The sequence below is a fragment of the Malus sylvestris genome, chromosome 16, assembly GCF_916048215.2.
Source record: "Malus sylvestris chromosome 16, drMalSylv7.2, whole genome shotgun sequence".
Classification (NCBI taxonomy): domain Eukaryota; kingdom Viridiplantae; phylum Streptophyta; class Magnoliopsida; order Rosales; family Rosaceae; genus Malus; species Malus sylvestris.
In genome coordinates, this window is record NC_062275.1 from 21051682 (window position 1) to 21067748 (window position 16067).

At 37.9% G+C, this 16067-nt stretch overlaps 1 protein-coding gene across 2 annotated transcripts; it reads left to right on the forward strand.

Moving 5' to 3' along the window:
* The first annotated feature begins 11304 nt into the window (after nucleotides 1–11304).
* LOC126606858 (uncharacterized) lies at nucleotides 11305–12147 on the forward strand. Of its 2 annotated transcripts, XM_050274245.1 has the most exons (3): nucleotides 11306–11390; nucleotides 11511–11621; nucleotides 11692–12147. In XM_050274245.1, the coding sequence occupies exons 1-3, from the start codon at nucleotides 11307–11309 to the stop codon at nucleotides 12142–12144; spliced, it is 648 nt and encodes a 215-aa protein (XP_050130202.1). In that variant the 5' UTR covers nucleotide 11306; the 3' UTR covers nucleotides 12145–12147. The 2 variants fall into 2 exon arrangements, with proteins under 2 accessions (XP_050130203.1, XP_050130202.1); XM_050274246.1 differs by lacking the exon at nucleotides 11511–11621 and having other exon boundaries at nucleotides 11305–11381.
* Nucleotides 12148–16067: the final 3920 nt, after the last annotated feature.

The window sequence follows — 16067 nt, forward strand, 5'->3', positions numbered from 1 at the left end:
CAAAGGAAAATATAGCTGATCCTTTGACAAAAGGCCTACCAAGATAGCAAATATTATTTACATCGAGGGGAATGGGTTTTAAGCCAATTCAATGAATCGGACTGGACATAAACCTAACCTAGCTGATTGGAGATCCCATGGTCTAGGTTCAATAGGCAAACTGGTTGAGTTTGATTCAAAAGTTGAACACAAAAATTACCCATTCCTATGATAAAATGTGTGTTGTCTGTTGAAGTTCGAGGGGTTATGTTTTATACATTTAATGACATTAATATCTTGTTATCAAGAGGAATATGGCAGAGTATTCTTAATTAATGTCACCTATATAGGAGTAAATGGGGCCGCATTTATGAGAATTGAAATGGTTACATTCTCTAAAGCTTCTACAAAATCCGAGATCTGTTCAGGGCCAAAATGAACAAAACCGTATGAATTGACGTGTAGCAGACATGTTATGTGTGTAGCATATTGTCTCGGTTTACTACTGCGGTGAATAGTTCAAGATCTTCCACATCCACTGCGTCACCAAGTAAACCCGATGTGTTTTCGCTAAGGTAGGTTCAAGTCCAAAAGACACTTCACCCGATGTATATCATATCTCTTCTCTCAGTTTTAGGTAGCCTAGTCATACATTTGCATTCAAATGTGGGGTGTTATAAGTAAATTGGTGGTGTTTGAATGAAATTTCAACTCAAATGTGGGGTATTGTTGGAAATTTTGAGTAGAAATTTCATTGTCCGACATTGGTCACTACCAAAAGGTTTCCTCACTTTATAAGGCTTTGTCCCTTATAGAGAGTGATTGGAGTGATGGACCTTGCAGAATAAAATTGGGCTCACCCTTGGGGTTGGGCTTTGGGGTGTACTAATTAATTATCAAAAGATGGGCTCAGGCACTAATAATTAAATTATTTAATTAATTATTTTCATATTTAATTAATTACTTTTAATTATTTTCGAATTTAATTATTTTTTTTTACCAACAAACTCATTCTTTCAGATAAAGTCTGAAGTGCGGTGAAAGAACATAGAGAGCAAACACCCCTCTAAGAAGATGTCTCCCAACAGATGCATCACTTCTCCATACCTGTTGCGAACAGGCATAATCATATTATATATACATCCATCTGCATGTGACACACCCTAATTCGAAATGTCCACTAAGACTCTGAATCGAGCTGTGTTGGCTGACACTTGGAAGGTGACGAAGCCATAAAGTGTAGTGATGTGGAAAATGTGAATAAATTTAAACCTAAAAGTGCCTAAATACAAGAGAGCGCTGTGATTGGGAATGAACCCATTTCACACGTGATGTCAGAGCATAAGTAAAGTACAGTAAGATAAAATAAGGATTATAACCTCAAAGGTAGCCATCTATACTGAGATTTGCCAAGAATCTTCTTCGTTAAGAAAGCTCAGCTACAAAAACCTGGAGGGGCGAAAAATAAGGGTGAGTGGGCCTGAAAATAAAGTTTTATAAAAACCTTTTTGAAAATATTATAACCCCTCACCATAAAATAAGTATAGTTTCCCAAAAATCATACTACGTATAAGTATGAAATCAAATGCATGCCAACAATAAATCCAGAAATATGCCACGGCAGAATATCTCAAAGGCAGTTTGAATATAATTATGTGCTCGATAATCTATACTAGCATGCAAGTCGAAGTCACCTAATGTGATATGTACGACTGCCCCTGTGGAGCCAAAAATAATCACAAGGCGACACGTGGGTTTTTTGGATGAAAGTGGACAAAAATACCCTTGAGGCATATCGGGATTCCTACGCCCAAGCAGCGGGCAATCATCCCTCAACCAAGTCAAAAATGCCCAAAATAGGTAACAATTCAAAACCTATCTCATTCATCCTCATCAAATCCCTCTACAAGGTAACTCCCAAAACCTATTTCATTCCATATATTTTCTACCTCATTTTCCTTTTTTTAGCTAATCAATTAGCTAATTATTTAATTAATTAGCTAATTGATTAGATAATTATTCCATAACTCCCAAATTATTTCTTTCAAATTATGTTAATTAGTCAATTAATGGATTTATTACCTAATTAATCTATTAATGGCTAATTAGCTACAAATTACACCCAAAAAATACCCCAAATGGCTGGTCCCCATTTTCCTAATAGGGCTGGCCATATCCCTATAAATAGCTCTCAATTCTCTCCAAAAACCACTTCCAACTCTCTTGCTAAAATTCTCTAAAATTCTCAAACACTTTCTTTCTAAATTCTAACTTTGGCATCAGAGGTTCTTCGGCCAAAGCCCCCCCCCCAAAAAAATCATCGTAGGCTCGTGAGGCTTTTGGCCTTAACCAAGGGTGTTAATTGTTTTGTAGGTGCAATTTTGTCCAACATCAAGGAGGAAGAAATTTGTATCCACAAATTGGTGCTTTCATTGAGAGTTGAGTCCCACACTCGGAGAAGACTCTCGCATCCAATGTTTTCTATTTTCTTGTCCATTTGTAGATTTTTCGACGTTCTTAGTATTAGAATTTTTTATTTGCAAAAATAATTTGATAAAACGTAAAAGAGAAGTACAATGGCTAGAAATTTAGAAAATTCAACAAATAAAAATTTCAACATTCAAGAGATGGGACCGCGGCGATCCACATGGCTAAATGTGACAATAAGTGAAGCGATACCACCACCACAAATCTCCACCACGGGAACCACCATAATGGCCACCACGGTAGCCATCTGCGGCAAGGTCCATGGTATTACCACCACGGCCCGAGCCATACCATCCAAGGCTCACAGCAACAAGGTCGCGGCCTAACCTGCTCCCGTGGCCCAGCCTGCTGCTGTAGCCCAACCTGCTTCAGCAACCCAGCCTACTCCTGTGGTATTCCAAGTAGCCCAAATCGGTCCAAGATTAGTTCAACTATCTTGGCTTCAAATTTATAGGCCTACGATGGAACGGGGGCATTTTCATCACGTTTATCCACGGATTTGACATTTCCCAATTCAAATCTCGCGCCCAGAGCCTACCACACTTCCACTGCTCAAGGAGGCACATTCCTTCCAAGCTCTTCCAATCTAAATGGCGAACAACACTTGTCTCGACAAGTCATAGAGTTGACGAGCGTCCTTGCACAACAGACAACCTTGGTGAATCAACTCTTGCAACACACTGAGATCCAACATGCCCCGAACGAGGTGTCCCGAAGTAGGACAAGGGTAGATAAACCTCTCCACCAGCATCCCGGCAAACAGCCTATCAACTAGCCACGATTCGAGCGTTCTAGTAGTTTACGCTCTCGCCTGGGTCCTTGGGATAGTGTATATTCTCGTGTTAGCGCATGAAGAAGCGTGCATTCCTGATCAAGCCCATGGATGGGCATACATTCACGGTTGATGTCACACTCCGATTATCAGCATGGACAACCTTCCAAACGAAGTGTTCATTCATAACTAAGCTCGCAAAGAGTATTCTCTACCTCACATTGGAGTAGGCAGCACGGTAGACGAAAAGAAATAGTCACTCATTCCGACTCAAGTTCAATCAGCAGCCTGCAAGCAGCCCGTTCACTTGTCAGGAACATGCTACATGCACCACAATCGCAACATAGATGAGTCGAGCATATGGAAGAGCAACCCAAACCCATGGGTCATGACCAGGGGTAGCCGAAAGTTCCACTGCCCCAGCAAAGGCAAATTCAAGAAGAAGTTGAGAGGTTCCTAACTGAACAATGTGCTTCGACGAGACATGACCAACATAAGCATGCCACCATTCACGAATGAAATCGAGCGGGCAGATCCACCTCGCGGGTTCACTATGCCTCACTTCACTCCGTACAAGGGAGACGAAGATCTTGATCGACATCTCAAGCACTACTACAGTACCATGATCCTATGCGCTTATGTGCAAACTTTTTGCCACAACTCTACAAGGTGAATCGCAAGATTGGTTTCACACTCTGCTGCCGCAGTCGATCTGGAGTTTTAACAAACTTTCCTTTGTTTTCACTAAGGAGTACTCGTCTAACCGCTCGATCAAAAAGGCACCCGACCATCTCTTCAACATCGTAAAAGACCCTTGGGAGACAATTCGCGACTATGTCAAGATGTTCAAAGCAAGGAAGGCCAAGGTTATTGGTTGCAATGAGGACATAGTAACTGCAGCATTCAGAAAAAGGGCTTCCCACCAAACATCCTTTATTCGGAAAGCTGATCATGGGAAAAGAACTAACCCTAACAACTTCGTATGCTTTGGTAAAAAAAACTTGCACTATGGGATGAGGCCAAGAAGTCTAACAAAAACGAGTCAGAAAAGAAGCACATGGAATGTTCCCTGACTAGAGAAGACTCAGCGCCTGAAACATTCACCAAGTTCACAGTTCCAATCTGCCAAATTCTCCGTAATCTCAAGAACAAACTTTGGTTTGAATTGCCGCCACCCATGAAAGGCGATCTTATCAGGCTGGAGTGCAAAGTATTGCGCATTTTATCAAGGACCAGGCCATACTACCAACGACTGCCTAAAGTGGAAGCAGTACCTTGAGAAGCTGACAAATAAGGGCCGATACAACAAGTATCTTGATAGGTCAACGAAACGGCCTACACAAGCAGGGAAGTCTCCATCACCCCTTGAACCTCATTTGGTTTTTCCTAATAAGTTCGAAGTCTCAAACAGCTCGACGAACAATGTTTCACAAGTCGAAGATTATCCGGTTTGTTATGCAGTTTCTACCTTTCAACACAGTTGATTTATTTCTTTATTCTCAATGAAGATTCAAGAAGTTATTTGTAACCCTGGCTCAACTGCTGTCTACAACAACTGCTCAAAACTCTTTATGCGTCTGCTTTCCAGTGCGAGATGATAAACTAATTGCTCTCCAGTGCGATAAGGTAAACCAATTCCCTGACACCCATATGGGTTTGCTATCCAGTGTGAGAGGATAAACTAATTGTTTTCCAGTGCGATAGGGTAAATCAATTCCCTGACACCCATATAGGTCTGCTCTCCAGTATGAGAAGATAAACTAATTGCTCTCTAGTGTGAGAGGGTAAACTAATGTCCCGACACCCATAAGGGTTTGCTTTTCAGTGTGAGAGGATAAACTAATTGCTCTTCAGTGCGAGAGGGTAAACTAAAGGGTAAACTAATTCCCCAACACCCATCTGGATAAGCTCTTCAATGCGAGAATGCCACATAGCTTAAAAGATCGAATGCTTGAAGATCAACTAGGCAGCAAATGGCCATGGGGCAGCAGCCACTTTTGCACTTAACAGTTCGCTCATCTGACACTTCATCTTTAGCAGCTCCAATCTTGGCAACCTTATCCTTGACTGCTTTATCTACGGAAGCTGAGAAATCAAACTTAAGCAATTTCCTTATTTTTGGCAAGCAGCCCAAACATGGCAACCCAAACCGTTGCCCATGCCATGCCACTTCCACAACCCATGCCAAGCCAATCCTTGGCTTCAATCAAGATGAGTAGCATAAGCAATGGCCCCTGCCACACCACTTCCTTGGCCCATACCAAGCTAACTCCTGGCCCCTGCCAGCCGACGTGTCGCACCACCCCGACGATTGCCCCATGGTAGCACCTCTCAAGAAGAAGATAAGGAGAATTAAGTTTTTCTTATATCGGTGTGGCGCAAAGAAGACAAAGAAATCAATGGAAGAAGGTTCTTTGCACGGGCAAGCAAAGAAGAGTGCTATGGGAAGGGGAACAAATATCCTCTAGCTATCTCTCTTTCTCGTAGGGATAAATAATTGCCCTCCGAAGTTAATTTAATCCCCTACTTAAGGTAGGCTTAAATAGGCTTTGGAGACGATTTATTTCCCTTTCCTAGAAGAATATAATTCCAAGTCCAAGAGAAAATCTACATCAAAGTTGGAGATCTCTACACCTGCTGCATTTTCCTGCAAGTAGCCCAACAGGTGTGGGAGCATTTATGGAGCTAAAAATAATCACAAAGCGACACGTGGGTTTTTTTGGATAAAAGAGCACAAAAATACCCTTGAGGCATATCGGGATTCCTACGCATGAGCAACGGGCAATCATCCTTCAACCAAGTCAAAAGTACCCAAAATAGGTAACAATTCAAAACCTATCTCATTCATCCTCATCAAATCTCTTCTACAAGGTAACTCCCAAAACCTATTTCATTCCATATACTTTCTACCTCATTTTCCCTTCTTTAGCTAATCAATTAGCTAATTATTTTATTAATTAGCTAATTGATTAGATAATTATTCCATAACTCCCAAATTATTTCTTTCAAATTATGTTAATTAGTCAATTAATGGATTTATTACCTAATTAATCTATTAATGGCTAATTAGCTACAAATTACACCAAAAAAATACCCCAAATGGCTGGTCCCTATCCTCCTAATATGGTCGGCCATATCCTTATAAATAGTTCTCCACTCTCTACAAAAACCATTTCCAACTCTCTTGCTGAAATTCTCTAAAATTCTCAAACACTTTCTCTCTATATTCTAACTTTTGGCATCGGAGGTTCTTCGGCCAAAACCCCCTACCCCCCAATTCATTGTGGGCGCGTGAGGCTTTTGATCTTAACCAAAGGTACAATTTTGTCGAAGATCACGGAGGAAGAATTTTGCATCCACAACACCTATTGCTCATCCATCTATGCTAACACACGAGTCGGAGTCACCTAATGTGACCTGTACGATAGGACTAGGTGTAATAATATATGCTCTAGTGTTACGATCACATGAAGGCTAGCACTATGCATAGATCACCTATGAGTCAGAGTCTCCTAATGCGACATGTACGACATGCTAGCACCTAACTTGGATCCAAGGAGAGCGTGCGATGCGGGAGGTGAACAATCACGTGAAGGCTGGCCCTGGCCTAGGGCGGAAGCACTAACACCGGGGTGCAATAATGATGAGCGAACTATATGAGTATAAGCATGCCAGAATGATGCAATAACTCCATTCAATATAATAAACTGACCTTAACTTACCTGCACATCCCGTAAGATCATCTTGGTATTTCACAACAGTGCAACATTTCTCATAACATAATTTAATCATGGCATGAAGTGCATAAATCAATTCAAAAGCATTTATGGAAACTATCAATCATATATATCGCTACAATTCCCTAGCACGGATATTGATGCGTCATGAACGATCGGCGCTTAGAACAATTATCAAATCACATCTTAGAATTCTTATCGATAGAACACGTAACTTACATAAACACATCCCCAAGGACATTCTAGAAGGGTTTGAAACCCATTGACCAAAAGCCAATCGTCGATTAAAGGTTGGCAGTAGGGTCCATAACCCTACGTAACTCAATCTGGAAGATCCGCAGCTTGGATTTCCAATTCGTAACTTCCAAAGATCCACATTATGCTTTTAGAACATCATACTAAAGTTTCATTACGATCCAACGGTTGGATCTCCACCAATTGCAACACTACTACAAAAGGGTCTTATTGTGCCGGTGGTTGGGGTCGCTTTTATAAAACATAGTGGCGCTTAAGACATTACGACACCTACTTTACATGGTGTCGGAATTACTGTCGCTTATAACCGACATAAACTGTTAATGTCGCTTATAACCGACATAGATTTTAATTTTTTTAATACTGGTGTCGCTTTTTTTCGACATTAATGATAGTTTTTAAATATTTTCAAAGCTAGTGTCGGTTGTAACCGACGTGAGTTTTAATTTTTATTAAATATTTTGAAACCCTATGTCGCTTGTAATCAACATAAAGTTAACGTCGATTAAAAGAAGACTGGTGTCGCTTATACCCAAAACTAGAGAAAGTTTTTTAAATATTTTCAAAGCCTGTGTCGCTTGTAGCTGACATAGATTTTAAACATTTTTTAAATATTTTGAAACTCGGTGCAGTTGTAGGCGACAGATTGGTGGCCTTTATATACGCTCTAGAATAAGCCTGGCAAACGAGTCGTGTCAGTCGTCTTCATGTCATTTTCATGTAACACCTGTTATCCCAAAGGATAAAGTGACCCGACCCGTTATGACCCATTTAAAAAAAAAATTCTTAAATTTGCACTACCACACATTGCCACATAAATATTACTTCAAAACAGTTAAACACATTTGTCATTTAAGTACTACATCTACACTCGAAAATAAAAGCCTAATAAACAAACATTCATACACTACTAGTCTATTACAAAATATTAAATGTGCAAGGATATGCAGAATGAAAGAGTTTTTGTTTTCAAGGTTGTGAAGTCTTTCTCAAAAGTTTAAACCTTGCCAATGGAACTCAAAGCTTGCATGTTATTCCTTTTACAAAATCCTCAATTTTCATTGATCATCGTGACATAAGATTTTGTCGTATCCACTTGTGTAAATATTTTAAATTGATGCTCAAATTAGTTCATTGTATTAATATAGGATCAAGGAGTGTAGCTGTAAACAAATCATCAAAATCGGAGTTAAAATAACCGTTAAATCGTGATTTTTCGTTTATAACCGTCAAAATATTTTGTCCCGTTACTTGATCTTTGAATGTTTTTTTTTTTTTTGCAATTTTTGGTGTATACGATCTTGAATTATATACAAACATATTTGACGGTTGGATCATTGAAACTAGTTTCGTAGAATGCGTATGCCATCAAAACAATAGATTCACTAACACTTAAGAGTTTATTCATACTTTCATTAACTATGACATAAGATTTTGTAGTATCCACTTATGTAAATATTTTAAATTGACGATCAAATTAGTTCATTGTATTCATATAGGATCAAGGAGTGTAACTGTAAAAAATCATCAAAATCGGAGTTAAAATAACCATTAAATCGTGATTTTTTGTTGATAACCGTCAGAAAGTTTTGTCTCGGTACTTGATCTCTGAATGTTTATTTTTTGCAATTTTTGGCGTATGCAATCTCGAAGCATATACAAACAAGTTTGACAGTTGGGTTGTTGAAATTAGTTTCGTAGAGTGCGTATCCCATTAAAACAATAGATTCACAAACACTTAGAGTTTATTTATACTTTCATTAAGTATAACATAAGATTTTGTGGTATCCACTAGTGTAAATATTTTAAATTGAAGATCGAATTCATTCATTGTATTCATATAGGATCAAGGAGTGTATCTAAAAAAAATAATTAAAATCGGAGTTAAAATAACCGTTAAATCGTAATTTTTCATTTTATAACCGTCGGAAAGTTTTGTCCCGTTACTTGATCTCTGAATGTTTATTTTTTGCAATTTTATACGATCTTAAAGTATATACAAACATGTTTGACAATTGGATCGTTGAAATTAGTTTCGTATAATGCGTATCCCATCAAAACAATAGATTCACTAACACTTAAGAGTTTATTCATACTTTCATTAACTATGAGATAAGATTTTGTGGTATCCACTAGTGTAAATATTTTAAAATTGAAGACCGAATTCATTCACTGTATTCATAAAAGGTCAAGGAGTGTAGCTGTAAAAAGTCATCAAAATTGGAGTTAAAATAACCGTTAAATCATGATTTTTCGTTTATAACTGTCAAAAAGTTTTGTCTCATTACTTGATCTCTGAATGTTTGTTTTTTGCAATTTTTGGCGTATATGATCTTGAAGTATATGCAAACATGTTTGACGGTTGGATGGTTGAAACTAGTTTTGTAGATTGCGTATCCCATCAAAACAATAGATTCACTAACACTTAAGAGTTTATTCATACTTTCATTAACTATGAGATAAGATTTTGTAGTATCCACTTGTGTAAATATTTTAAATTGACGATCAAATTAATTCATTGGATTCACATAGGATCAAGGAGTGTAGCTGTAAAAAAATCATCAAAATCGGAGTAAAAATAACCGTTAAATCGTGATTTTTCGTTTATAACCGTCGAAAAGTTTTGTGCCGTTACTTAATCTCTAAATGTTTGACGTATTAGAGGATAACGATGCAATTGATGATTATGCCATACCAAATTTGGATGATCAGATACTTGACCATGAAAATTTCCATACAAGGGTTGGTGTGGAAGAGACTCCTTTTCATGAATCGTTACCGTTGTCTACCCAGTTTGCTAGTTATACCAATATCGACAACGACATAACGGATGATGACATGGAATAAGTATATTAATTGTTTTATGTGTTTTAAGTATTCATTAGACTATATTTTTTATTTTTTATTACGTATTTTATTTAATAAAATCTTAAAATGTTATATGAGGTAACCAAAAAAAAAAAAAAAAAAAACTCGTTATTTTTTTTGTATGGGGGCTTTTTTTTAAAAAAAAAAAAAACTATCTTCATGTCGCTTTTAGGCGACGGCATTGGTCAGATAATTTGAATTACACTAGGCGGGAACTTTCCCGCTTGTTCTGATATAGTGTCGTTTTAAACCGACGCCAAATGCATTTAAACCAACGCAACGTGCAGTTCATTAAAGCTTGTCAGACTATGGTGTCGGTTTTAATCGACACCACGGTTAACTAAAGCAACGCCATGTGAATTTAAAAAAAACTATGTCAAAAAGTGTATGTTTGATTTAATGTATCAGTAAAATGTGTTAGTGGTGGTGTCGGTTTTAAACCGACACCAAGTTTAACTAAACCGACGCCACGTTTGGTCCAATAAATGTTGTTAGAAAGTGGGTGGATTTAATTCGACGTAATGCATATCAGAATTGGGTGGCGGTTTCAACCAACACTAAGCCTCACTTATTGCGATGGCAGTGGGTTTTAATACGATGTTAGGGACTTAATGTCGATTTCAACCAACGCCAACTTAGCATTTATATTTACACTCCTTTTTCCCACATTTCATCCGTGCTTTCATTTTTTTTCCCTAATTTCTGTCTCTCCTTCTCCTTCCCAATTTCATCTGTACTTCCATTTCATCTCCCTTTTCACTTTTTAGTTTTTGTACTTCTTCTTGCAGATTTTTTTGCTATGGATCATTTTCAGGATGAGCATGTTGACGAAATCCAATTCGAAGAGGAAGAAGTCGAAGGTGGTCCATTTTTAATTTCTTATGGTTATTAGTTTCAGTTTTTTGTTTTGTAGTCTAATTAGTTTTAGTTTCTTATGGTCCATTTTTTGTTTTTTGATTTTTTTGATGAGTATAGGAAACTATTATTTTTCAAGAAGATGATATGGCAAAAAAAAAACATTATACTGTTAAACCGGTCGAGGAGCACGAGAACACACCTCCTAATATGGATCCTCGATAGCGAGCTGATTTGGTGTCCTATTGGAATAAAGAAAAAACGAAGGTCAACTTTTTATTATTTATTTTATTATAACTTGAAATTTGTTTAATAAATTCTTTTCTTTTTCCAGGAGATTACTGCAAAAAAATATGCATAATAGACGGTTGAAAACAATGAACCACACAACTGGTGCAAAATCTTTTGCAAGAGTTAGGGCACAACTTGTAAGGGTTGTACATTTTCAAGAATTGTAGATAATTTTAAATTTAATATATAATTGGTAGAAATTTATTTTTAATTTGATGGTTGGTGAAAATTGTTTTTTTTATTGACTTATAATTATAGTAAAAAAGCATGGGAAGGAGGCAAATCCTGTTTCGTTTTATCGTCACTGTCATACTCGAAAAGATAGCACTTGGATTGATGAAACATCGGAGCGCACTAGGCTAATTGACTTTTTCATGGTAGTTTATCATTATTATTAAATTTTATTATCTATAGTTGAATTCTTATTTTTAAAAATTTTACTGCAAGGCAAAAACGGAGGGGAATATTCAAACTATGATTGAGTCTGGGCAAGAAGATAGTGATGAGCTTAGGACCCGAGTTTATATAGAGATGATGGATCCTGAGCATCATAATAGAGTACGAGGGTATGGACATGGAGTGACTCCGGATATGGTGTCGTATGCATCTTCTTCAGCTTATAGTTCTAATTCTTCCAGAAGATCATCCAGGAGTTCAGTAGCAGTGTTGATGACTCAGAACAATGAACTGAGAAGGAAGGATGAAGTTAATGCTAAATGGATGGCAGACCCTGAGAAAGATTTATTATTTTTCTTATTTTTAATATATCTAGTATCGCTTATGAGCGACATCAACACCTATGTCAGTTTTATCGAGATGTTAGGTAATGTCGGTTATAAGCGACAACAGCTTGAGTATTTTATTTATTTAACTCAAGTAATGTCGATTGGAAAGCGATAGTAACTGTGATATTTTAATTGTTTATTTGTTAGTTAATGTCGATTTGGAGCGACGCCTTTGTTCTTTTCTATGTCGCTTATAAGCAATGTCGGTACCTATGTCAGTTTTAAGCGATTGATGCGATGAAAGTTAAGCACTCAAATTAAACCCTCTTGTTGTCAAATTGTAGTATAAATGCAAGTAGGGATCGTTCTGGACCGGGGATTAGGAGGGCTTGCTAATAACCTCTAAACTGACTTAAAAATATATAAACAAAGTTAAAAACATTAAACACTTAACTTTTGCTAGTCCTCGAGCAAAATAAAGGAAACAAAACACAACCTAAACCTTCCAACGTTTGCCCCAGGGATTTCCAACGCACATGACAAGTTAAAAATCATCATTCCCACAGATTTTAGTCAACTTAACACTTGAGCACATACTTAATCACAGTCACCACTTACTAGTTCACATTTAACCAATTAAAACGATGTTTTGAATGTAGTAACATGCCTTAGAGAATTTGCTCAATTCCTTACAAGATATGCACTCAATTTTCACTCAGATTTTCTGACTACACACCCTACACTAGGTACATGTGAGAAGATTGATGTAAACATGAAAACTAGTACTCACATATATGTATAACAAGAAAGCATTTTTTGGTATTAATAAGCATATTTATATATGATCTCATGAATGGAATGCTACTACTTAGATGCGAGAACCAGTGACACCATGTGCTCATACCAAATTCAAACTCCACAAATTGAAACGCATAAAACTCAAGATAGAAGTCAAGGGTTGTAACGGGGCTTGGGGTATTGGCTAATAAAGAAAGGATAGGAATAATAAATGTTCTTAAAGCGACAGCAAGCAAAGCAATGAAATAGACACTTTGGAATTCACTTTAGAATGCATAATCAACTTTTAAATACAAAGGGAAGATTCATGCAACACTTAGGGCTCTTTTTCACAACTTTTCTTCTTTTCATTCTATTTTCCACGAATGTTTTTTTTTTCTTTTTTATTTCTACCCGTGCCTTATTAAGGACTTTGGCACACACACACACACAAGAATCACTTCCCCCACACTTGTTTTTCTGCAAAAGTTCAACAAAAGGAATTCCTTCTAAATTATGTTTTACTATGCTTCAAGAACAAGGGTATGGATGGTCCTAATCTAGGCTAGGTGAGGATAGTGTGGGTTAACAAAGAACATAGGCTACACAAGGCTCAACGGGGTTAAACTTAAACACATAATGAAATAAGGCACGACAATTTGGCTGTGGTGGTCACTACACAACTTCATCTTGAATATGTATTATGCAAATCAATAACATGCTTTGAATGAAATAGGCATGAGTTCTAGCATTTAGAACTAACTGATCAAACGCCTTCTAAGTAGCAACCAAGCAAAGAATAATGAGATCATGCAATGACTTTAGAAAACAATGATGCACAGATTATTAACTCTCCAAATAAACGTTTAGGCTTAAGTCTCACAAGGTTGTAGCGTACATTTGAGTTCCTTCTTTCAAGCATGTTACAAAACTGATTTTTCATTTATGATTGCATGTGAATTCATAAATTATAACCACAACCAAGCATACACCAAAGAGTAAATCAAATTTTCATCCATGTTTATAACTCTCTTTCACAGTCATGCAATTAAAAACCAAATCCTCATCATTGTGTTGGAAAGTACCCTAAGACACAAATAAACATACAAAAACAACTCTTTTTGATTTTTTTTTTTTCAAAACAATTTTTCAAATTTTTATGAGATTTTCGGATTTTTATGTCAAAACACACTAAAACACTCCAAAATAGCTTAAAAACACTTAAAATAGCACGGAACAACACTAGAAGTAATGGGTGATAAACTCCTACGAATTTCATGCAAAACAATGGTTACCCCCCCACCCCCACACTTAGATCAAACATTGTCCTCAATGTTTCAAGCATAAACTCACACAAAAACAAGCAACTAAACAAACAACGAATAAACATGACTAGTATAGCAAAGTAAAAACCAGACAGAGTAGAGTTTAAGAACGCAAATCTGGTTTTGGAGATAGGTGATCTTGTTGTCTTTCCACAGCTTTGATCTCGAACTGGTTCGGAATTCTGAGCGAAAGTTCCTTGGTTTCAAATCAAACTCCTTCTGCTGGGTTGATTTGATTATGCAGTCTGCATTCTTCTCTGCTTGTTTCTTCTGCACGGAAGGCAGGCACGAGGTAGAGATGATGGTCTGTTTCTTTCTTCAATCTTTCCAAGTGCCCACCTCTTGCTTTCTTTCTCCTTGTCCCTAGCTGAGGATGAATTAGTACCTTGTCTCTACATGCTTCGAGGTATCATTTTCACTTCCCTTATCTGTTCCCCAGGCAGATGTGGTAGACGAAGCAGAAGCATAAGATGTTGAAGATGAGTACTCGAGAGCAAGGCTAGGTACACAATCAGGAAGGGGTTCCAGGCAGTTGGTTCCAGATCGGAAGATTGATACCAAGTGCTGGCTGATTGCTCTCTTTGTCCTTGTCCCGCAGATGAAAACAACGATAAGGAAAAGGACAAGGAGAAAGCATGATATGAGATACTCTTGCTTTCAACCTTCATGATATGAAATACTTTTGCTTTGGATGAGTTGTTTGCAGAGGTACCCCAAGGAATAAGGAACACTGAGTGACTCGAGAGGCTTCGTTGGGAAGGCATTCTCAGAGATGACGGAAGGTTATGTATGTCTGCCTTGCTATGGAGGGTGAAGGTCGACATTTATAGGAAATAATAACCGGTACTATTCTTTCACTCTTGTCGGCAACCGTTGGATGATTGAACAGTAAACTTCACGTGCTTTCTACTTTACCAGAAATCTTCGACAGATTGCCCGTGATTTCTACAAAGTTGAGTGTGCATGTGACAGATGCTGACACATCTGGATAAAGCAGATGCCTTTTCGATATCTGGAATCGACACTTCGACAAACTGCTCGTGATTTTCGTAAAGCTAAGCGTGCATATGAGAGATGCTGACATGTCTGGAAAAGCAAATGGCTCTTCGATTTCTAAGCTTGCCTCTTCGAGTTCTGAGCTTGCCTCTTCGAGTTCTGAGCTCCGTCGAGTGCAGAGGTTGAGTGCGGACAAATCTGGAATAGAGGATGGCCCGTGGTTTCTGAGCAAGCCCAACTTTTGAGAAAGCTAGCGCCTCTTCGATTTTTGAATTGGCCTCTTTGAATTCTGAGCTCGCCTTTTCGATATCTGAAATCCCGTTGAGTATTAATTTTTATAGAGGCACGCAGTTCATTTCAAAGCACACTTGAATTTGCGCTTGTAGAAACTCCCTTCTTGCACTTCTAATATCTTGACTTGTCTGACCTCTTCTTTCTTCAACACCTTTGAAAATGTCTGGCCCTTCCGACCGTCGTTTTGACTTGAACCTTGGTGAAGAGGCTACCATGCCTTCTCCAGACAACATATGGCGCCCATCCTTCATATCCCTTACTGGTCCTCTTACCGTTAAGGATTCGGTGATGAAGAATGACATGACTGTTACGATGGTGGCCCGGAACCTTATCACTCATAAAGATAACAGACTGCTTTCCAAACGGTCTGATGAGCTGGTTGTTAAGGATTCTCTGGCTCTCAGTGTGCAGTGTGCCGATTCTGTGTCCAATATGGCCCAACGCTTATTTGCTCGAACCCGTTAAGTTAAATCGTTGGCGGCTTAAGTGATGAGTCTCAAATAGGAGATTAGAGGGCTCAAGCATGAGAATAAACAGTTGCACAAGCTCGCACACAACTATGCCACAAACATGAAGAGGAAAATTGACCAGATGTAGTAATCTGATGGTCAAATTTTACTTGATCATCAAAGGTTTGTGGGTTTGTTCCAACAACATTTGCCTTCGTTTTCTGGGGCTGTACCGCGTAATAAAGCTCCAAATGATC

Bases quoted from the DNA above. Each gene is read 5' to 3' on its own strand.
- LOC126606858 (XM_050274245.1), top strand. From the start codon at position 11,307: ATGCATAATAGACGGTTGAAAACAATGAACCACACAACTGGTGCAAAA. The intron at 11,391-11,510 runs GTACATTTTCAA...ATAGTAAAAAAG, and splicing joins GGGCACAACTTGTAAGGGTT to CATGGGAAGGAGGCAAATCC. The intron at 11,622-11,691 runs GTAGTTTATCAT...TTTTACTGCAAG, and splicing joins GGCTAATTGACTTTTTCATG to GCAAAAACGGAGGGGAATAT.